This window comes from Temnothorax curvispinosus, unplaced genomic scaffold (assembly GCF_003070985.1).
Source record: "Temnothorax curvispinosus isolate PA1 unplaced genomic scaffold, ASM307098v1 QBEX01010053.1, whole genome shotgun sequence".
Lineage (NCBI taxonomy): Eukaryota > Metazoa > Arthropoda > Insecta > Hymenoptera > Formicidae > Temnothorax > Temnothorax curvispinosus.
Window position 1 is genome coordinate 256,906 of NW_020219833.1, and position 23,193 is coordinate 280,098.

General features: G+C 39.0%; 2 protein-coding genes across 3 annotated transcripts in view; one reads left to right on the forward strand and one right to left on the reverse strand.

The window, feature by feature from the left end:
• Nucleotides 1-5,079: 5,079 nt before the first annotated feature.
• On the reverse strand, nt 5,080-8,333 carry LOC112459690 (elongator complex protein 4). Of its 2 annotated transcripts, XM_025023941.1 has the most exons (6): nt 7,737-8,333; nt 7,406-7,638; nt 6,688-6,875; nt 5,631-6,262; nt 5,355-5,567; nt 5,080-5,277 (listed from the first exon to the last, which is right to left on the reverse strand). In XM_025023941.1, the coding sequence occupies exons 3-6, from the start codon at nt 6,863-6,865 to the stop codon at nt 5,164-5,166; spliced, it is 1,137 nt and encodes a 378-aa protein (XP_024879709.1). In that variant the 5' UTR covers nt 6,866-6,875; nt 7,406-7,638; nt 7,737-8,333; the 3' UTR covers nt 5,080-5,163. The 2 variants fall into 2 exon arrangements, with proteins under 2 accessions (XP_024879709.1, XP_024879708.1); XM_025023940.1 differs by having other exon boundaries at nt 7,406-7,758.
• Nucleotides 8,334-10,840: 2,507 nt separating this feature from the next.
• LOC112459689 (neurogenic protein mastermind) overlaps nt 10,841-23,193 on the forward strand; it is a 192,660-nt gene continuing 180,307 nt past the window's right edge. The window contains exon 1 of the mRNA XM_025023938.1: nt 10,841-11,178. Within this exon, the coding sequence (XP_024879706.1) occupies nt 10,912-11,178 (267 nt within the window). The 5' untranslated portion in view covers nt 10,841-10,911. The remainder of the gene's footprint in view (nt 11,179-23,193) is intronic.

Sequence of the window (23,193 nt, forward strand, 5' to 3'; positions counted from 1 at the left end):
ACATTTAAACTGCACTTTGAAAATGTATAAATATAACGAGGATTTGTTAAAAAAATTAAAAAATAGATCTTACAGAGATCGTGATGCAGCGATTAAAAAGACAAGCCGCCCAGCATCCGAGAAGTCCGGTGATGGCGATAAGAAATCCTAATGCAACTATAGCAAAAGCCAAATAATAAAAGAGAGGTTGATCGGGGTGAATGTCACCAGGTCCTAGCAGACGCGATAATAAAATCCGTTCATTATCGGCTAATAATAATCCTCCCAATGACATCAACACAAAACCTGACATCTGAAAGGAAGAGAAAAACAACAAATTTTCAAGTTTCATCGATTTGCTAAACCGCTTACAACAATCATACATTATATTAAAACGAGAGGCGGTTCGAATTCGATATCGATCTTGAGATTTACATCGCATTAGTATTACATCCATCACAATATTTTATCTATATGTTTACATGTACATTTCTTAAATGTCTTTATAATTATATAAAATTTATTAAAAATAGATTTAAATTAAAGTCGCGTCCGAAATAAATAGCCGGTAACTCACCAAGAAAATTATGTTCGAGCAACAAACAAAAGCGCGCGATATGGCTAATCTTCTAGTTCCCATCGTTATGTTCGAAGTGTTGGCTTCTTAATGAACAATTAACGACCTGCAGATAACTTTTTGTCACATAAAGTTTCGACGCCGATCGCACTCGGCGCACCGCATAATAGTTCGACTTGCCACGATTAAATCATTTGTCGAGTTACACTGTGTATTACAACCTGGTATTCGAGGTGAACCCGATCGCGTATGTTCACGAACTGAAAACCCCCTCGTATGCGGTGCGCGGTGGATGGATTTCACAACAGCATCGGGGGTCTGTAAGCGCGCTTGCGTGCTCTCATGCGCGACCGACCGGACGGAACCGGAAGGAAGTAGAAAGGTGTGGATGGAAAAAGACCGGAGGGAGAATGAAAAATTTATACATACACACGGACATTTGCACCGACGATCGGTTCGTGTGTGATTCGAGTCGGCAAAAGTTATTCACCAAACGGCAAGGGGAACTTAATGGTTGGCGATCATTCTGTTTGTTCGGAGGATGTACCAAATGTCTTCGTATCATATGATTTTTATGCAAATTTGTAAATTATTATTTAATATTCCGGTCAAATATGTTCATATCATGTTATATATTAATTGTTTCAGTTAAATGCTAAAATTATGTATTAATATATTTTTACTCAAATATATTCTTACCTGGTACAAAATTTTTTATATAAAAATATAAAAAATATATGTATAATTATATAGAAAATATGTCTATATGTGTGTATATATATATATATATATATATATATATGTTTTTTCTTTCTCTTGTATAATCTCTATCCATACCCAAGTAGAACAGCAAATCACAATAAAGTCAAAATAATGTCAAAATGACGATTTTATGTACACAGGAAAAATAAGAATAATTGAAAAATAATTAGAAAAATACATTGTTTCTTTTACAAAAAGTAAAATTGTAATCAAATTAAATAATATTCTACAAGGTGTTAAATGTCAAACGTAATAGGCCGAATATCTCAATAACTATAAATGAATATCGAAGTTTGGTTTTTTTTAGGTTGTATTGTTTTGAGGCGGACAACATTTTGATAAGAAGAATTTGACTTTGGATGAACGTGTCAAGGTAATAAAGGTCAAATTTTTTAAAATAGAACTAATTTTTTAAACACCTACGTTTGTAGCCTTTCTCACAACGAATTCAATGACTATACACACCCAAAGTGATTGGAGATCAAATGACGGAAGAAACTTTTAGAAAAGAAAAAATATACTTTAATGAAGCAAAGGAGAAATAGACTTTAATAAATCTTGAAATAAGAAAAAAGAAATTTTTATAAAGTAAAAGAATCGAAGTTAATTAAATTCTTTTTCTCTTTGAAAAAGAAAATTCCATTAATCTAAGTGTTCAAAATGTTGTCCCTTTTTCAATAGCTTACATACCTATATATGAAGAGCATAAAAAGTTATTTTTATTAACATTTATTTTAATAGTTTTTTTTCTTCCTGAGTTTTTCTCTTCCGTCATTTGACCTGCGGCAAATTGGAGAAATTGTTTATGTTAATCTTTCAACTACCAGAGAAAATATGATGGAATAAATTACGCGAAGCGTGCCAAATTATTCGGATAATTTCAAGAGGCGAATTACGATCGAAGAGTGCTTAATGATTTTCAACGAAGCAAGCTTTGCAAAGCTTGCATAAATGCAAGAGGGCAACATTTTGAATACTTTGATTAATGAAATTGTCTTTTTCAAAGAGAAAAAATTTTTGTTGACTTCGATTCTTTTACTTTCTTTCTATTTAAAGATTTATTAATAAAGTCTATTTTTTCTTTGCTTTGCATTAAAATATCTTTTTTCTTTTCTAAGTCCTTTTCTTTTGTCATTTACCTCCAATCACCTTGGGTGTATAGTCATTGAATTCGTCGTGAGAATAAGGGCGTAGGTGTTTAAAAAATTAGTTTTATTTTAAAAAATGAATTTGACCTTTATCTTATCTTAATGCGTTCATCCCCAAAGCTCTTTTTATTTAAATTCTTTTTATCAAAATTTGTCCGCCTCGAAACAATACAACCTAGAAAAAAACCAGACCTCGATATTTCATTTAGTTATCGAGATGTTCGGCGCGTTTGAAATTTAACACCTTGTATAATCATATAATCGTTTTGCATACAATTTTTACATTTATATATAATTATACAATGTTTTCTCATTTCCTCAAACTTTATTTTTTATGAAAATAACAAATTATCAAAATATGTAAAAATTATTCTCTTAATTATTTTTTAATTCTTTTTCTTGAATATTTTTTCTGTATGTGCTAACAGTCGAGATTATATATATAAGAAAACATATCGTCAACTATGAATAAACAATTTCGCTTATGATAATAAATAAAGTTTATATAGAAGAGACAAAAAACTATGTAAAAAATGAAACATTCAATAATTATGTAACTTTTTGAATAAACATTGAAACTCATCTGTAAATAATATGTATTTGTGGAAGCCAGTGCCAGTGTTGGCCCAAACCTTGTATATAGAATGATAATACGGAACAATCGAAGCCAAAAGTGCATATGCAGAAAAATGTCACATAGGCAGTATTATTTATTCGCAGACGATATATGGATATATTTTATATAGAATTTAATATATATTTATACGGAATACAGTTTTTATATAAAAAAATTTTAACCGAGTATATAACTCCGTCTGAATGCATGTGTTATTATCTAACAACACGTTTCACTCAGCTCGTAAATTATTATTTAATATTTTAGTCAAGTATTAATAACATGTTATATATATTGTTTTAGTTAAATATTAAAATTATATTATGTATAATATTCAATGTTCTTTTATTCGAATTCTTGTATAGCACGTGTCTGAATGCGTTATCTTTTATTGTTATCATCTGGCAAAAGATATTAAAAGTAGTTGTATCACAAAACCCATTTTCATAGAAATCTTTTAAAATTTGAACAGCATATTAATGTAAGCATATTAATGTATAAACACGCTCTACACATAGAAAAAGCTTGACTATACCAAAGTTGAAATAATGGAAATCAAACTTAGCACTTTTTACATGTATCGTAGAACGAAAACGGCTTCATATCACGTTTATAATTGTAGCGATCAAACTATATACTCATAGGATTTTTATGAAAAACAAAGAGATGACAAAAGAGACTTGTAAAAATATTCTTACAAAAGTACAAGACCCTTATCTATTTAGTTTTGAAGCAATTGTTACACAAAGTACACAATTTCTCATAGCGGACATAGCATACGACAGCTAACCTGTAAAGATCTTGCAACACTGCGCATATGAAGATTAGATATATATGTAGTTCAGACATTGCCGCTAAAGCTTTAAGTCTTTTCTTTAATACTTTTTTTTTCATTAATCTTCCTTTGTAACGTTCAACAGACATTTTTGCTTCTATTTCTTCTATTTATTCAAAATAACCTCGATAGCATACTGGTATATACTGACATTATTGATGCGAGTGAAAACAGTAAAAACAGTACAAGCTCAGTCAAAAGTTTTACACAGATAAGTAGAGTTTTTATACATTATCGTATTGCAGTGTGACCATTATTTTTGACTAATACTGTCGCGATACAACTACCTTAAGTTTTTATAGGCTGCATTCCGATATTCACCGTCAGCAACTTTCAGTACTGAAAATCTATAGTATACGTGACATAAAATATAGATTTGCAGTACTGACGTGAATATCGGAATGCAGCCATAAGTCTCATCCCTTGTACTACAAAAAGTATTTCGCTAAATTGCTCTGAGGTACTAAAGATAAAAACGCGATATCTCGAAAAGTTTCAGGAAAATTACAAAAAAGGTCGAAAGATCGTGTTTGTGTGCAAAGCTGAGAGAAATTGTCACAACAAGAATATTATTTTTATAAAATTATTAAATTTTCAGATATTGTGCGACATAATTTCTTCGTGGTATCGATTGTTTATGACTTTATAGTAAAAAATTGAATTATTAATCGTGCAATTATTTTATAATTATACAGAAATATTTTTTATTTATCAAGAAACGTTACAATGCTGTTATACAATTTTTTTGCAAATATTAATTACAAAGTAAAATGATTATTCTGGAGATTTCGTATTCATTATAGGAATCTCCCATCAAAAATTGTATTCCTACAGTGTAAATGAACTTGGAAGTTGATACAACGTAACATGGCAAAAAGATACTTTATGCGCATTATTGTAAGTGTTCACGAAGCCTATCTCCTCTTCTCTACATTAATTCAGCCGCCACACCACGCACTTCCCGTTAAACGGGATAGGCGTGACCTAAGCGTACGTAAAAATTCTGTTTTACCACTTGCTTGTTAAGAGGCGAACTTTGCAAGGCACAAACTATATCTTGAACACGGTCGTGATCTTGAAGTAGTGATTTTAGACTAACATTTTATGAAGGATGAGGTAAATGCGAAAAATATAATGAATTATAATTTGAAATAATAAACTATTTTAACAAAATAGGAATTTAATGTTCTCAATAAAAAATATACATTAAAATTATCACATTTAATTTCGTATAAAATTCATGAACCTAGAAATCAAGTGCACTTTTATGAGATCCACTCGTGCATCCAACGCTAGATGTTACCGACTCATCTTGCTCTCGTTGTGTTGTATCCTCAAATTCGGGCGGCAAATATAAAACCTATAAAAACGGATAAATATAAAATTTTATATCAACACCAATTTGAAATAAAAAACAAAACATCAACATCTACTAACTTCTATGAGGAACTTTTTACGGCGTAATTTAAATACTAGATCTCTGTATTGCGAACTGCCGTGTGATAAGCCATTTAACGCGCACAATTTCTTAATGTATAAAAGACCGTGATAGTCCTTAAATAATGGATTGATTTCTTTTGCAGACCCCGCAAACGATTCTAATCCAATCGCTATATCCGACAAATGCTCAAGTCTCTCGATAACGTTATCCTGGAAAATATAGACTGTAAGATTGATCACTGTAACAGGAATAAAAAAGTTCTTGATACCTACAGTATTATCGAAATTATTAACTGGTATAGTTAATACGCCGACCGCATAGGATTGCCTTAAAAGTGCTCTGAAGCAATATACAAATTTTAACAGGTCACGATTCGAATCTTTCTCCGTGTCACTAAGCCATAATCTTGATCCCAGAGAATGAATCGCGATTCTTAAAATCTTCGTTTCTTCATCCGGTGCTTCAGAGAGAAAATGTTGTCCATCGCGTAAAGTTCTCTCGATGGTGCATAATAAGTCAGTATATGCAGCGTTCTCAAATTTACTATTCTTATCCAGCGTCATTTCCTCATTATTTTGCCATTGTTTTATGTCAGCACGTTCTAAGAGATCCTGCTGCATCGGTTTTGTGAGATCATAATAATGACCAAATGTCTGACCTTCCGCAGGAGTTGGATCTACCACTTTCATATTCTGATATCGCCAAGCTATTTTCATTGGCTCGTCTACATTATTTGTAGGTTTTGTATGTTTCTCTAAATCGTCTACAACTGCAGGTAATCCCGACACAAGTTGAGAAGGTTGGACATCTTGAGAGGCAATTAGTACAGGCTGAGAAATGACTACTCCTTCAGCCATAAAATATTTTAATAAGATTTTAGCGTAAAAGCCGTACTTGTCTTCCTCTGCAAATAAACGTTTCATTAAACACACATATATATCAATCGAAGAAAATGGAGCGTTGAGCCGTAACAAGGTGTTGGTGTTCATATATTCTATATTTAAGTAAATTACATGTACATAATATACATATATTCCAACTTAATAAACTGCGTGCCGATTATTTGTCGGACTTGAAACACAGCTATCGTTGGAACATTAATACCCTTCCCTCCCCGGAATTAAATCGACGCGATTTAATTATTTAAAAAACTGTAAAGAATTTATTGCGAAAAATACCTCAGCCAGGATTCGAACCTGGAATCTCCTTCATTCCGTGAAGGGCGTCGTACCAATTCGACTACCGAGACATGTGGTAATATTTATCACATATATATGTATGCAATGCTTTTAAATATTTAAAGAAACATAATTGTATAAATATACATACGAATTAAAAGTATCGAGCCAATAGGTAAACCTCCGCCTATCGTACTGTCTAAGGAAGGTATCCCTGTTGAAATGAGCAACTGTGAATTTCTTAAAGAAGGTTTCGTGCCTGATATGGTTGGCAGTCTAGTTTTAGGTTTTATCTCTCCTGGAATTATCCTTTTTGCATCTGAAGCCATCTAGAATTATCTGAAATACAAATTTTTAAAAATATTAACGTATTGACAATCTGAAACTATGTATAAAATCATATTTCATGCTGCTATTTTTTCCATATTAAAATTCTTCCTTTTTCATTAAGCACATGTTCAAATAAATAAATGTATAATAAGTGCCAAGACAAGGATGTTCAACTATCAATATATTTTATATTAGGGAACTCTTGTATAAGGCACCAGGAAGCTTGTTTTACTTCTAAAAGTGTAGAATATGTATTTAATTTTACATATATCTCACTTGTGATTCTTTTAATGTAAGATAATAATTCACACGTTTCGAATCTCGTGCAAAACGTGTGCTTCAGGTAGACTGAAAAGTTTCAAAAAAATTTGAGCGCGCTCTAACTGTTGCACCGTGGGAAAATTTTCCGAAATTTTTCTATGGTTTATATATTTTTAGAAATTAAATACGAAACTTGACACTTTACTCGGCTAAGGAAAAATCTCTATTTTAAGCAAGTAAATCGAAACCATGCGATGCCGAAATGACGTTGAGCTTACCGTTTACCACGTGCGCAAGATTCTCACAGGCTTCGAAAACTTGCTAGTGTTCGATCGATCGAGGTACTTTGTGCCTTTACGTCATTGTCGACATAAATTTTTCAACGAGCCGATTACACCGCAATAGTCAATCGAATCATACGTCATCGGATGAATAACTTGTCACGTGTATCGTGCGTCCTCCTCGCGTCGGCGTAGCGCTGACGTCATAAGTCGCAAGTGCGGAAAACAGCCTGAAAAGACCCAAATTCTTACAACGTGTACACTCTGTAATTAAGGAACGCGAGGCGTTCAGATTGTTCAGAATCGTTCGGGAGCTCGTGACACGAACACGAGGTCTGTTTGCTTCGGACCGACACCTGGCCGCTCGCAGTACCGACGTCCACCGAGCGGTGACGCCACGTTGGGCGAAGGCGATCGGCGGTTGGACGCCGCGCGGTGGTTTAACTGGTTCCCCGCGTCGCCATCGGAGGGCGGTTACGTCGCGGCGGCAGCAATTACGGTTCGCTGTTTGAACGGGATGTATGTTCCCGTCGTTGTACCCTACTCGCAGTTTCTGTTAATGGCACCGCGAGTTCGCTAGGAACGATCTCGAAGCGCGGCCTCGCACGCGTCTACGTTTCGGTCGTTTCTCGTCGCCGTGGACGATCGCGCGCGAGCATCCGGCGTGACAGCGACACGACGAGCGAGAGAAAGCGAGAGGGAGGTGAAGAGGGAATCCGTTTTGGGCGACTTTGCGACGACGCGGAGTGGAGCGGACTGAGGACGCGCGAGTGCGCGCGCGCGAGCGTGCGTACATACACAAGAGACGGGGGTTGAAAGTGAGGTTATGTAATTGTTTTGGGGGACGAGATCGCGCGCGGGCGCTCGATGACACGTGATTCGTCGCGGCGGTCGCGTCGGATCGGTTCGTGCCCCGGGGTGTCGGCGCAGTGAAGTGAAGCAACATCCGCGCGCCGGTGCGCGGTCCAGAGTGCGCGGCGAGAGATCGCGCTGCGCGTCGCGAGTCGCGCACGGTTGAGAGCCGGCCCGGCGCAGATCGCGCGGATGAATCGCGGAGCGTTTCCCGCGGACGTGCGCGTTCGCGGCAACCTTCGCTCCGGACCCGTCCAGAAATCGGAGCGATCTCTCGAGATAGTGGCGCCGGGCGCGTTCGAATCGCGAGTACGCGGGAAGAAAGATACAACGATGGAGCGCGGAGACGCGCGAGAAAGAAGACGATAGATTGAGAGAAAGAGACAGAAAAGTGCATGCAAATTCGTTTCGTGTCGCGCGCGCGAGTGGCGACTGTGGCGAGACTGCCGAGGCCGAGACTGGCGAATGGTAGAGTGATAGATTCGAAGTGCGCACAAGACCGCGCAAGACAGCGCAGGAGAGTGCAGGAGGAACTCGTGCCGAGCCGAACCGAACGTTGAAAGCACTCTTCCCTTTCTCCCACCCTGCCCTGCTGAGCCGTCAGTGCCGTCTCATTCCTTCTCCGTCCTCTCTCCTTGGCTCGCGCGCACGCCTTCGCGCCCCCGGCCCCTCGGCCCGCCGGCGTCGCCACGGCGCGCTCCCTTCTCGTTCTGTTCGGCGCGCGGCGTCTCCCTTCCGTGCGCGCCGCGCCGGTGCGGTCGTGCGGTGCCGTTTGACGACCTCTCGCTCCCGCCCCCACCCGCTCTCTTTTCTTCTCTTTCTCCAGACAAGCGGCAGCACGCTGCCCTCGCTCAACTACCTGTTGTGACGTCCAGCGCGCTCGACGCACCGGGCAAATCCGCCGTAAATACCCAGCGTCGCGTCGGCGTTTACTCAGTCTCGCTCCCTCCGACCAACGACGATCATTCGGCGGTAAACGCGATCGATCGCGAGTGACGATACGTCGAACCCGCCGCGGCGCGGAACCCCGCGCGTCAGGGAAGTTTTTCGTCGAGGGAGATTCGCGCGCCCCCTCCCCCTCGCGCGGGGGAAGGAGGGGCCCGATTCCCGATTGTGAAACCGCGAAAGTCTCGGGTGTCGCGGGCTCCGTCCTCCCCTCCACCGTCGACCCCAGGCAGGCACCACCGCTGACGAGAGCAGCGCGAGAAGAAGCGAGAGGCGGAGTGAGACGAAGAGAGAGAGAGGGAGGACAGCACGCGTCCGTAAGATGGAGAGAGAAGGAGCGCGCGAGAGAAAGGACTCGAGCGGGCTCTTATCGTCGAGTTAGTCGCGCGCGGCGAACCTTCCGTCCCACCGTCTCATCGAATCTTCCGTTGGCGCGCGCGTTGCCGAGAGTGACAGTCGCGAACTCGTGACCCGAGAGCTGCCTGCCGATATTTAGAGCTCCGTTGCGCCGCTCCGGCGCGTATTGCATCGGCTGGTGTCGCGGCTGGAAGGAGCGACGTCTTTGGAGCAAACATCTGAATCTAATCTACCTTGTGCATTGGATTAATTGTGACTCGCCATAGAACGTAACTATGAACGTGAGTACGAACGTGACTGTGAACCCGCAACGGCGAGTGTAGCCGCGATCGTCGCGGTCGTCGCGGAGTTTTGAAATATACGAGGAAGAAGAGCGGGGAGCCTTTGAGAAAGAGCGAGAGAGAGAAAGAGTGAGAGGAAAGGGAGAGAACGGGCCGTGCGACGACGCGCGCACTATCGCGCACTCGGTCACGTGGATCGGGAAACAAAAGGCGGAACGCGAGCGCGTTCATTGACGAGTCCCGTCGCGTCGATGTCGCGCGCGCCGCGCCGGTGGCATCGCGTTACGTTAGCTCCAACGTTAGCGCGCTCCGCCGTACACATGCGGGCGCGTGTGCACGACTCTGGAAATTGAATTGTTCGCGAAACAGCAACAGGAGCATCTCTCCTGTATTTTTTACGTTACCGCGAGTGGAGTGTTGCCTACAAACGACAAGGGGGGAGAGAGACGTTCTATAAAGAAAAGTGCGCCGTTCTCGAGAGAGTCGATCTTGACCGTGGTCAAGCCCGGCCGGCGGGGCCCCGGCGAGAGCGTCACACGCGGCCAGATGCTCCCCTGCGCCCCCCGGAAGTCAGGCACGATCGTCGGGTTCACGCCAGTGGGGTGGATGCGGAGGATGCGCGTCACGCAGACGGCGGCGAAGCCGGTGGTAGAGGACGACGTGGCCGCGCGGTCGGCATCGCGCCTTACGATCGACCACTACGGTGGCAACCATTGAGAACTGGCTTATCCTGCGGTGGATTTAGGGGGCTGTATGGAGGCCGGGGGGCTCCTGCCCCGTCAGCCCCCGCAAGGCCCCCCCGGCACCATCTCCGTGTGCGCGGGCCAGGGCCCGAACGGGCACGCCGGCAACGTCCTCGGCCAATCCGCGGCCGCAATCCACGAGTTGAACGCCAGTCAGCTGGGCATAGCCAGCCAGCAGCAGCTGCACCTGCAGCAACAGCAGCATCAACAGCATCAACAGCAGCAGCAGCATCAACAGCAGCAACAGCACCAACAACACCAACAACACCAACAACACCAACAACACCAACAACACCAACAGCAGCAACAGCATCAACAGCAGCAAATGGGCCAAGCACCCGGCATGGGTGAGGTACTCCCCCCGAAGAGGCAGGCGGTCGTGGAACGCCTGCGACGAAGAATCGAGAGCTATCGCCGCAGACAGACCGACTGCATCCCCAGGTTCGATCAAAGTTTCAATGGGTTGTGCGAGCAGAATATTCAGGACACCATAGCGCTGAAGCAACGCTACCTCGAGAGCAAGGCGAAGCGGCAAGCCAAGAAGACGGACAAGAAGCAGAGCGACCCGATCGGCCTCTCCAACGTTCACATGGTAAGTTTTTTTCGTCTCTTTTACTCTTGCTGCCTTCCTCTTCTTCTTCTTCTCCTCCGTTTTCTTCTTCTTCTTCTTCTTCTTCTACCCGGTTTCATCGCGCCGAGCAGGCGTAGGTGTGCCTACGCCGCTGTGGGAATTCGAACTTGTTACAAAGTCGGCGTTTCTCCTTCCTTCCTTTCCCGCTGGGTCTCTTCGCCCTGGAGATGGAAGCGCGCGCGAGTGACGCTCTTCGCGTTTCGCGGCGACCAAACGTGTCCGATATATATACTCAGTGTACTACCTACGTCAGGGAAGAAAGAATCCCGAGATTCTCGCGCGAAATTTCGCGGCGAGTCCTCTAGCTTGACATTCGGCAAGTTTACATTTGGATGGTAATTCGATTTTTTTTTCCTGCGAAAAAAATCTCGGACTCGCTCACATTTTCGAGAGTGAGCGCGAAAGAAAAAATATTATCGCAAATATTATCTTTAGATCGATCTTATCGTTTTTTATCCTTCCAAAAGACTCGAGTCATTCGGTCGCACATAATAACGCTGCATCATCATGTATCTGCTGCATAAAATTGTATAGAAAAAGTTTTTTGGTAGTATTTCCTCCAGACTTTACGCAATCTTAGTGTTTCCTTTACTAAATCTTTGGAAAAAGCAAATTGCAACGCAATCCCAAATATATTGGAGATTGTAAGGGAATAAACCTAGTTTGTATCGCGAAAACAGAATTAATCGATCATATTTTTGGTTTGTCTGCGATAAATTAAATTTCGAAAGTTTCCGGACGTATGTTGTGTCTTTTGGTTAACGGAAACGAGCAGATCAATAAACAGCTATCCTTTACATCAATCGATGTTAAAACGGAGTAAACAGTATCTATATTGGAGAGAATATCGGAGTAAACATTATCGATGTAATAGAATATCCCCGAATATTTGAATCTTGATAATGCTAATTTCTAAAGCATCGAATCGTTTTGGTAGCAAATGACACGCTTATCAATCGATAAGCAATTGAGTGAAGATAAGTAATTGGGTGAGGGTTTTATTTTTCAATGCCACGTATTGACCTAGAAATATGTTTGTAAAACTGCTTTTTAGTCGAAAATAGAAAATAATTAGGTCCGAAGTCCGAAGTGTTTACAAGATGTGTATATGTGTATATAAAAAATTTAAAACATATAGATTTTGTATATATATAAATTTAAACATATTATATATATATATATATATTATATATATATAAACATTATATATGTATGTACAGTAGATCCCGATACAACACAAGTTTATATAACACGAATTCGTATAACACAATGGAAAAATTTTAATATTTGTTTATTTTAAAGAAAAATAAAAAATATTTTACTATTACATCTTTAATATTTATTTTATATTTTTACAATAAACTCTTACATTTTTTATAAATATGTGTTTCCATATGCATAATCCATATATGTATGTATAATCTATGTGACTCGTATAACACGGATTCATATAACACGAAACACATCCCTCGTGTAATACAGGAGTCTACTGTATATACACGGTGATTCAGGATCTCTGCAACAAACTCTAAGGAATAATAGGTTTCGCAGAAAGGATCATTTTTTGCTATACGACCGCGCAGACAAGTCTTATTTATTAGGTAACATTTATTACAATTATGAAATAAATTATTTATTTACTGTTTCAAGTATATATATTTGCAGACAGTTTACAGAAGGTTTTAGGAAAGTATCTACCCTGAACTTGATTGCATTTTGCGCTACAGTTGCTGCACAACATGACCTCAAATGTTCGATAGAGTCCGATAATCAATGTTACGATGGTGTCATGAATGCAATCAGGTTCAGGGTAGACACTTTGAACACCTTCTGTAAACTGTCTGCAAGTGTACTTGAAATAATAAATGAATAATTTATCTTATAATTGTAATGAAATGTCACCCAAGACCTGTCTGTGCGTAGCTCCTAAACGAGACGCGTCAAAGAACATGAATTGCTTGACAAAAAAATGATCCTTTTTGCGAGACCTATCGTTCCTCAGAGTTTGTTGCAGAAGTCCTGAATTACACTGTATATATTAACATGGATCTAGTAATCAACATTGAGTCTATTATATATGTAGGATATTTACATATAAGATTTGTCGTGCAAATGTTAGCGATATATTCGACATAAAATTCTATAATTAAGAAAAAAATGTAAATGATTGCCATTTGATCGTGCAAGGGTATAACTAATCTAAAAAAAAAGCTTGTTTATGCTTAGGAATCGAATAAAAGACTTCAAATTGTTTTTTTAATTTGATCGCACTAATTAATTGCGCTGCTACTACGTTCGTCAAGAAAATCAATGAATTTAACACGGCGTTGTGAAATTGAGACGGAACAGGTGGACGCGTGGATCGTTAAGGTCGTAGGTCGCGCCCGTGCTAGTTCGCCGTGGGCGTTTCGATTCGAGACGTCCCTGCGTTAACCTTGGCTTTACGTCAATGCAGGGGCGTTCTTACGATCCTCGCTACGCGTAACGTCATTGTCACGAACATCCCGCGCAAAATGTTTACGTAGAGACCTTTGCATATCGCGCACCCCCTATGCAAATATTCCGCTCTCTCAAAACAAATCGGATCATTAAAATGAATAACGAATTTTCATGGATAGCCCGGCATGCATTGACGCACACATTTTGCGATATATATAATTAGCCAGGAGTACATTCATGTTTCCGAAAATACAATATATATTTTGTTATTACAATTTGACGCATTCTGCAATGCGGAACCAACTCCAAAGCCTTACTTTTCTGGTGGAGCAAATTTTACGAAACTTTAGAAATAAAATTCTGGACCAATGTTATCTCAAATATTATGATCGAACTATAATCCTCCTCAAATACAATTCCATGTGTCATATACGTTTTTAGAAAACCAGCTGTCCACGATACAAAACAAAAATCAATATATAGAACTAAAAATCACAAAATATTCCTTATTGCATAACTTGTTGCATAACTGCATTTAATTAACAAAAATTGGAAGAAATCAAATAATATTCTAATTAAGAAAAGTTTCGAAAAAGTGCTCACTGGGAAAATTGTGGAAGATAATAGTTTTAAAGCAAACATAATTAATATAAAAAATACGGCTTAAAGATTAACACGTTATATCGAAGCGCAAACGATGTATGATTTGCATGATTAATTCATACATGGTATGAATCGATGCACGGTATTTATTAACTTCTGACGACGCATTACAGTTCACCGAATTGATCATTGACAACTGGGATCGCCTTAAGGTACCACTTGAAATAATTTGTTGAAGGCAATTGGCAACTCTCTCTCTCTCTCTCTCTCTCTCTCTCTCTCTCTCTCTCTCTCTCGTATGACGAAACACGCTGTTTTGTTGGCCGTAATTATTACGTTGTCAACACGTACGGGCATGTGATATTAAGTAATACGTAAATGCGGACGTCACCGGGGGCGCACTTTATAAATGTCGCGTGCGGCGCAAAGATGAACGATAACAACTTCCCCACATCCACAGCGGATGACGTCGGGTCATCGGTGTGCTGTACGTGTAACGTGACGTGTGCACGCCCGTCGTCCAACGAATCGCCATCAGCTATAAAGGTGATAGGTAACACACTCGCGTCACTCGAAAACTGTTACCAAGTTGATATAATTAACTCGCACGCTCGTAGAAAAGATCCGCTGCCATATATAAAATGCGGAGAGATCGCGGGAACGCGTTTATCAATGAACTGAATTTGATGCCGGAAATTCGAAGTGCATTGTAGCTCGCAAGATTTCGCATCCTTGTCGATGCATGTTTGTTTCGTACGGGATTTCATTAATGAACTCTCTATAACACTAGAGAGACGCATCGATTGCTTTAGAAGTGTATTATGTAGAAAGCAATTTCCTTCGTATCGCCCCTTTTTACGTTTATTATTCTTATTAATTTCGCCAATCATGGTTAAATTTTTCACGCTCCTTGTGATATTTTAGCAATTTAAAAAATAACATGTTATTATAAACCTAAAAAATAATAATTTCTTTATTCACGAGTAAAATGTACTCGAATTACGAGCAGAAAAATTATTTTCTTTATCATTATAGACTTTGCAATCATAATTTTTACAAATCTATCTAATTCAGGTATATCTGAGATTAATCGATACAACGACGTCATTTTGTCAAGGAATACAGCCGCGCAATCGCGCCACGCGGTTTGGTGCTCCGCTCTCGCGATATCGTCCGATTGATAGCACATTATCACGAACGCGAAACGGAGGGGGTGGCGCGTGAGGTGGGAGAGAATCGACAGGAAACACTACTCGACACGATGTAATAGGATCGCCGATAATCGCGCGTACTTGCGCGGCTTCACCTTCTCGGTCTCTTTCTCTCTCTCTCTCTCTTTCTCTCTCTCGTTCTCTCTCTGGTTCACCGAAGCTACCTCGCGTACGCGCACGTGTCCAGGTCGCGGTGCGTGTAGCTGCGTGCTCCGCGTTCCGCTCATTCATAATCGCAGTGTCGGCGCGCCGCGAACAATGGGGCGCATGAACGGTGGGTCACCATGAACGGCGGGGGAAAGCTGTGGGAATCGCGATTTCCGCCGAGAAGCTAACCGCGGTGAACCAGATCCTGAACGCGGGCCGCTCCTTCCTTTCGGCACTCCCGATCCGCCTGCTCTCGATTTGTTTCGTCGAATCTTAGGGGAACGATTTATGCGATTACAGAGATCTATTATTGAGAGATAGATTAAGTAACATGACGATAATACGCGATAATACTATAATGAATCATAAAATTTGGTTCGTTTTATGCAAGCAAGAAACCTCAAAATACAATAACATGAAAAAGACATTTCATTAAATTTTATTGTAACTTCGAATTCCTTAAATAATAGTCTGTAATTTTTTTGTAATATGTAGAAAATATTACAAGAAAAATGTAACGACTGTCCGAAATAGTATTGTTATTCACGTGAGAATAGAAAAGGAGCATGCATAATTTATTATTATGAGGAATTACATTACGAAATTATATCAGACTATTCACAACCGGATGGATACGATTTCTATCTGTATAATTTTTATCTAGACAGTTATCTATATGATATTGCGGTTTCACGAGAATTTCGTTCACGAGAATTATTAATAATATATCTATTGATTTTATCAAAGCCCGATTAACAGTTCACATTTTAACACGAAGTTGTACACTATCATACACATTTAGAAAATATTGAGAAAATTATTCGTTTATTTTAAGTTTTAAGTAATATTTACGCTCTTACATTTGTACTCGGAGTTTATCAAACTTAAATAACACTTGAGTCACTTTAATCATGTGAGCGGAAGATAATTTAAGCCACGCTGCCCTAATTAATATCTCACGTAAAATCCAAGTGAAATTGTTCCTGGTAATTGTTAAATTTGTCTTAATATTTCCTGTAATACTATAAAAAGGAAATTACTTTTAAATATTTGATAATTGATAAATTTATCTTAATATTTCTTGTGAAAAGAAATGCTGCAAAAAGAAAACTATATATAGTTTTACACGTGTCTCAAGCAACGAAATAAATTTTTAACGACCTGCACAATAAATGCGCGATCTGCACAAGATTGTTTTGTCGTTTACTCGTGTCCCGTCCTTATTCAAAGCCGCGAATGACACGTGTCGGACGTCAGAGTTGCGGCTCGCGACAAGGATGTCACTCCGACTAGATCGTCAGCGGTGCTCAATCGCGGCGATGCGGTCATACGGGGACGATCGCGCGCGACCGAGCGATCGGTTGCGGTGTTGCACGAGGGAAACTCGAGGTTATTTGTTCGCGTTCATTCTTATCCTACCTCGGGAATGAGTCACTTGCCGAGCGGCGAACGAGACCGACGACATCAGTCGCAGTGGCACTCATCCTAGCAAACGAGACACCGTTGTTTTGATCGAGCGACTTTTGCCTCGAAGGTGCTCAATTCTGGCAATTGATAATTCTACAATAGATATATCTCATTACGGAATATCGTATTTTAGCTATAGAATTTAGGAAAGAGGATTATATGGAGGAGGACTTTAACTACAAAATTTTATAATATCAGTTTTACAAAATTAATTTAATCTGTTCTCTTTCTCGAGCCGTCTTGGTACAGTTCGTACTCATTGAAGCAAGTTATTCATTCGTGTTTGTTCGCGTTCGCTCGCTCGGTCTGGATCCGGCTTAATAAAAATTATTTTTTATATTATTGTCCAGATAGAATTCTTATAATTCTCTGCAAGATTAGATTCTAATTCTTTACTTTTCCCAATATGACATGCCGCGTTCATATTTCTATATTTTTTAAATATTTTTTAAAAATTTTTGCGTATATCGAACATGCAATGTATTTAACGTCGCGTATTATAACTAGTATAACTTGATATTAAATGATTTAGAAAACAATTTCGAGGTGCATCGTTGTCCTTCGGGTTTGCTTTTAATATTCCAGTCAAGAATAGGCTCTTCTCAAAGACCGGTGCGTGAGCCATGGCACTTGGCTAATTGTAAGCCATTGTATTCGTCGAATTTAATTGTTATTGAATAAAAGAAACTCTGCAAGGAATAAGAGAGATTGCGGTATTTTAGTTACACCTTTCGGTCGGGCGAAACGACCGCAAACAGTCACGTCTCGTGCGCTTAATATTACGCGAAATGGTCGCGAAAGATCTTACCGGCTAAGTGAATAGCAATTTGTTAGGACCAGAGAATTTTTGTTAGCCGTTGTTGCACACGCGCGCGCGCACATCCCTTTCCCATCGAGAGTGTTTTCTTTCGAGCCGATCGAGAGAGAATTCAACATTCGTTTCAGCATGGTCATTATGCTGGCCCGACAACTCTTATTACGACCCATTAGTCGAACGCCCACCGACAATTTAGGACACCGTATAGCTCTGAGATATTAGACGTCTCGGTTACTCGTCCCCATGGTGTCGGCTGAGTCGGCTCGTAAGAATCGAATTTGTTGCACGACGTTTCGCTGTTTTGCTAGAGACCCGGTACGACTGCTAAAAGCTAGGCGGGCCCAACCTTTTTAGACCCGTATTTATCGTCGCATTTCTGCTGAAGAAATTGGCAGAAACCAATTTTCACAGACGCGACACGGTTTAATAAATGGATCTTGAAGCTCAATTTAATAACGTTATATTTGCAATCGCGATACAATCGAGAAACTCGAATAAAATCTGTCTTGAAATGCAACAATCCAAGTTCTGTCTTTTTGCGATTTAATAACCGAGCCTTAAGAGATGATCGTTTATGTACATACGTATTAGTAGTTTTTAAATGTTGTATCACTTGAGTGTTGTATCAAAGAAAACAAAGTATTATTCACGTATGCTCTGAAGATGCTTAAAAAACAGCGTTTAACAGTTTGAATAATTTAATTTCGAATTTAATTGTGGAGAAACGGAATAATTATCCACGTATAAAACCTAATTTAAAGTTCAAAAATAAAATTAAAATTTTTACAATAAGAATACTATTCTCTCTATATATATTTTTTCTTATATATGACGGGATAAAAGCGATAGTGGTGTAAGTTGAATTTTTTAAAATATTGACTCGTGTGCATAGATGCAATTTATATATTGTGTATAGATTGTATCTATGCACATAAGTCAATATTTTAAAAAATTTGACTTATGCCACTATGGCTTTTACTCTTCCATGTATAAAAATAAATGTCCTGATTGACTGACTGACTGACTGATTGACTAACTAACTAACTGACTGACTCATCAACGCTCAAACCCTTAAACCTAAGAACATGAAATTCGGGGAGTATATTCCTTCCATGTCGTAAGCACTTACTAAGAAGGGATTTTTAGAAATCCGATTCCTAAGGGGGCGAAAAGGAGTAAAATGTGTTTTCACTGATTCCTTAATATCTCTTAGACCCGATGAGATATCGACTTGGTTTTTTATTTAAAGTAGTTACACATACCGTAGCGAAGCACGGGTATCAAGCTAGTATATTATATGTATACGCTGAATATTAAGGCTCCAGGAGTGTTATTCAGTAACTCGTTATGCTGTTGTTATGTGCCCATAACGACAGTTGCGCGGCTTTTTTACCATATAGTATAGTATAGTAACCCTCGCAACTGTCGTTATGAACACATAACCGACCGCATAACGAGTTACAAAATCGCACTATTGGGCTCTTTCCGACATCTTGTGAGATTGTGACACTAGAGGCGAGAAATAACACGCTGAGAATTCGTGCGTGCCATTTTCAAATAAAAAGATATTTGCATAAAATAACATTTCAGATCATTTCAGCACACTTCAAAAATACTCCGAAGTGTATTCCTTTCCTTTGACAGTTAATAAACAGCCGTAAAATAAATGTAATACGATACAGGCTTATGCGCTGGCGCTTGACTAGCTTTTGTATTACATTTATTTTACGGTTATTTATTAACTGTCAAGGGAAAGGGATAGACTTAACCTAACCTTGGAGTATTTTCGAAGTGTGCTGAAGTAATCTGAAGTGTTTTATTTTATGCAAATACTTTTTTATTTAAAAATGGCACGTACGAATTCTTAACGTGTCAATTCTCAACATTTCTCGCTTCTGACATCACAATCTTACAAAATATCGAAAAGAACCCAGGAACCTTAATGTTACATGATAATTTTCTTGTATTACATATTATTTAATAAGGCAGCGTCATTGCGCTTTTTTGTTACAAATCACGAACTCGATAAAGATATACATATAGTAGAAATAATGCCGTATTAATATAATATCGAATCTAATATTCATTTGAGGGAGTAAGTTTATTTTCGTCTTGAAGATAAACTTTTCGGAAAATTATGAAAATTATTTTATTTAGATCGCTAGTTATTTTCCAATTTCTTTTACGTCTTTAGAAGAATGAAATCTAATGATGATAAATAAAGAAAAGAGTGAGACTAAATTACGGCAGAAAAGATCGAAATGTTCTTCGAGTCGCGATATTTTCATTAAACTTTTTCGAACGTTATTTCAGGCAATGCTATCGAAGCCAGTTACGATACGGATAGGCCAGTCATTTTAGGTTTTCTGTGCAAAAAAATTAGTAACCACTATTTTTTTTTAATTGCTTTATTTCGTTGTTTCAAAGGTCACGAAAATGAGTTTTTTTGCAAAAATCTCGTTTTGTATGACTTGGAGGTCAATTAAGGGGGTTACAAAAAAGAAAGATCATGAAATTCTTTACAAAAATGGTTCTATTTCTTTTTCACGTACGATAAACCGTTTGCGAAATACAAAGTGACAAATGTGTACGTCGAGCGTTGTATCCATTTCCGTACCACTTTTGAGGTAAGATACAAGGCGCGTAAAGCTAACTATACACTAAAATTTATTTTGCTAATAATAATTACATTAATGACCAACAAACGATTCGCATAGAGAAAAATTAAGAAAGTAGGTAGGGGAGCCAGCTTACTGGAGGTAGAAAATATAAGTCCCTTATGTTGCTTTTGGTTCTTCTCATAAGGCATAGTCATTCACAGCAACAATTATTTTTCATGAAACCAGGCAAGGGAAAGGTCAAGACGCAATTTTATAATTCTTCAGGCTTTGACAAATATCCTCATTGTAAGCAACATATTTTATTGCTACATGCAATAACCGGATGTGATACCACTTCTGCTCTATTTAATAAAGAAAAACTTAAAAAATAAAAATCTTTGAAAATCGTCCTGATTTATATCAAGCTGCAGAAGTTTTTCAACAAGAAAATTGCTCTCAACAACTTATATTTGAGAATGGAGTACGGATAATTTTGGCGATGTATGGAGCTCCTAAGTCGGAAACATCTCTTGATAACTATCGGTACTTGAGTTTTGCGAAATCGACTACGTTCAATACTGCTGTAAAATTACAATCGCTTTCACCTACAACTGCAGCAGCTCAACAACACCTGTACCGTGTATATTATATTACCAGGTCTAAACATGGCTGGGAAAAGATATAGATCCACAACAGTGGGGCTGGATCTAAAATAACAATATTTTGGAGCCCGTTACAACGTTGTTACCACCTGCGCCGGACAGTTCTTAATACTATTTTTTGCAATTGTACAAAAGAATGCGGTGCAAACTGCGGATGCAGGAAAATCGGATTATTTTGCTCCATTGTATGCGACAACTGTCATGGACAATCATGTCTTAATGCCACGCCTGAAGCTTCTGCTGCTAATACGTCCGATAATTATTCCATTGAGTATGATGAGATTGATCCTACTGATCTTTTATTAACAAACACAAGTGAAGATGATAAAGATAACGAAGATGTAGAACTAGAAGAACCTATTGATGAAATACATGACATTCATGAAGATAATAAAACGTAATTTTTTTAAATGATGAAGATAGATTTTAAAGGCAAAAAATGAAAAAAATTAAAAAACGTAATTTTTTTTACATTTGACATGGATTAGGCCTACTGGGGACACCATGTAAAAAAAAACGCGTTTTGTATCTTACCTCAAAGGTGGTGCGGAAATGGATACAGCGCTCGACGTACACATTCGTCACTTTGTATTTCGCAAACGGTTCATCGTACGTGAAAAATAAATAGGACCATTTTTGTAGAGAATTTCATGATCTTTCTTTTTTGTAACCACCTTAATTGACCTCCGAGCCATACAAAACAAGATTTTTGCAAAAAACTGATTTTTGTGACTTTTGATCTTGAATAACTTTTTTAGCGCACCTGGTATCGTTCTCTATTTTTAATATGTTATTTAAAACAACGAAATAAAGCGATTAAAAAAAATAATGGTTACTAGTTTTTTTGCACAGAAGCCATATTTTCGTCTAAAATGACTGGCCTAGGAGCGCGAGACGCGCGATAGTACAATTAATTTGCCGAGACGCACGCAACAGAATATTTGGAGCACATTTAGTTTATAATATGTTAAATATTTCGGAACGGTGACGGTGAATCGCGCGCGGTACACGACGCTCGGCGTTTGTTTTCGCGGCGCATGGCGCGCTGTTTGTGTACACAAGGTCGCCGCCCCTACCATTCGTATGCCGACACTCGACACAGGCTCACAGGCAACCAGCCGCGCGCGCGAGCCGCTTCAGCCGCTCCGTCAGCTCCGTGCGTCCGTAGTGTTATTATCCCTCGGAACGCGATTGAAACAAGTACCAGGAGAGAATGCGATCGTTCCCCATGAGCAATTAGCGATTGCCCACCCGGGCGATTGATTAACTTCCGCGATTAAACGACCCGCAAGCATATCGAAACGCCGACAGTTTCTCGAAGATACATATTTCGCGCGGCTTATTAGCTCGAAATGAGAATCGAAACGATGGAAGATGAGAATAAAAAGTCTTTGTTTTTTTTATTTATTTATCACGATATTTAAGGCCATTGCACGTAACAAAGTTTTAGTCACAATCGTAAGGCCGTAAGAAAATAGACCAATCACACTCGATTATTCTTCGAGCTCAAGGAGAACAATCGACTGTGATTGGTCTTTTTTTTTACGGTCTTACGATCATGACTAAAACTTTGTCACGTGCAATGGCCTTTATTGTAATATAGTTAACACGGTAAGTACTAACATGTTTTTAAAAGAGCTTTTATTTTACATTGTTTATATAATTTTATGGACGTTGAAGAGAAACAAGATATTCATACATTATTTGTATGAAATAAAGATGTATCTCCATAAAGTATAGTAGAGAAATATGATTAATGTTTGGTAGATTACTTTATTTTTTCTGTATCTTCCAAAAAATATCTCTTTAATATAATATAATTTGCGATCAGAGCATTTGATTTCTCAAACGTTTGGTATTTTCTTCCACGTAGTGCACACGTAAGAGAAAGCAATACTTAGAGTTTTTTTTAGTAGGAACACAGTCGCACTGGAATTATAATTTATTCTTCATATAATTCAATTTTTCAAATGATTTATTTAACTAAAAAACGCGTTAATAATTAATTAATTACATTTATTGTTATAATA

Coding starts and splice junctions, on each gene's coding strand:
- LOC112459690 (XM_025023941.1), bottom strand. CDS start 6,865: ATGGCTTCAGATGCAAAAAGGATAATTCCAGGAGAGATAAAACCTAAA. Junction 6,263..6,687: donor TGGCTCGATACTTTTAATTC/GTATGTATATTT, acceptor GTTTATTTGCAG/AGGAAGACAAGTACGGCTTT. Junction 5,278..5,354: donor GTAAAAAGTTCCTCATAGAA/GTTAGTAGATGT, acceptor CCGTTTTTATAG/GTTTTATATTTGCCGCCCGA.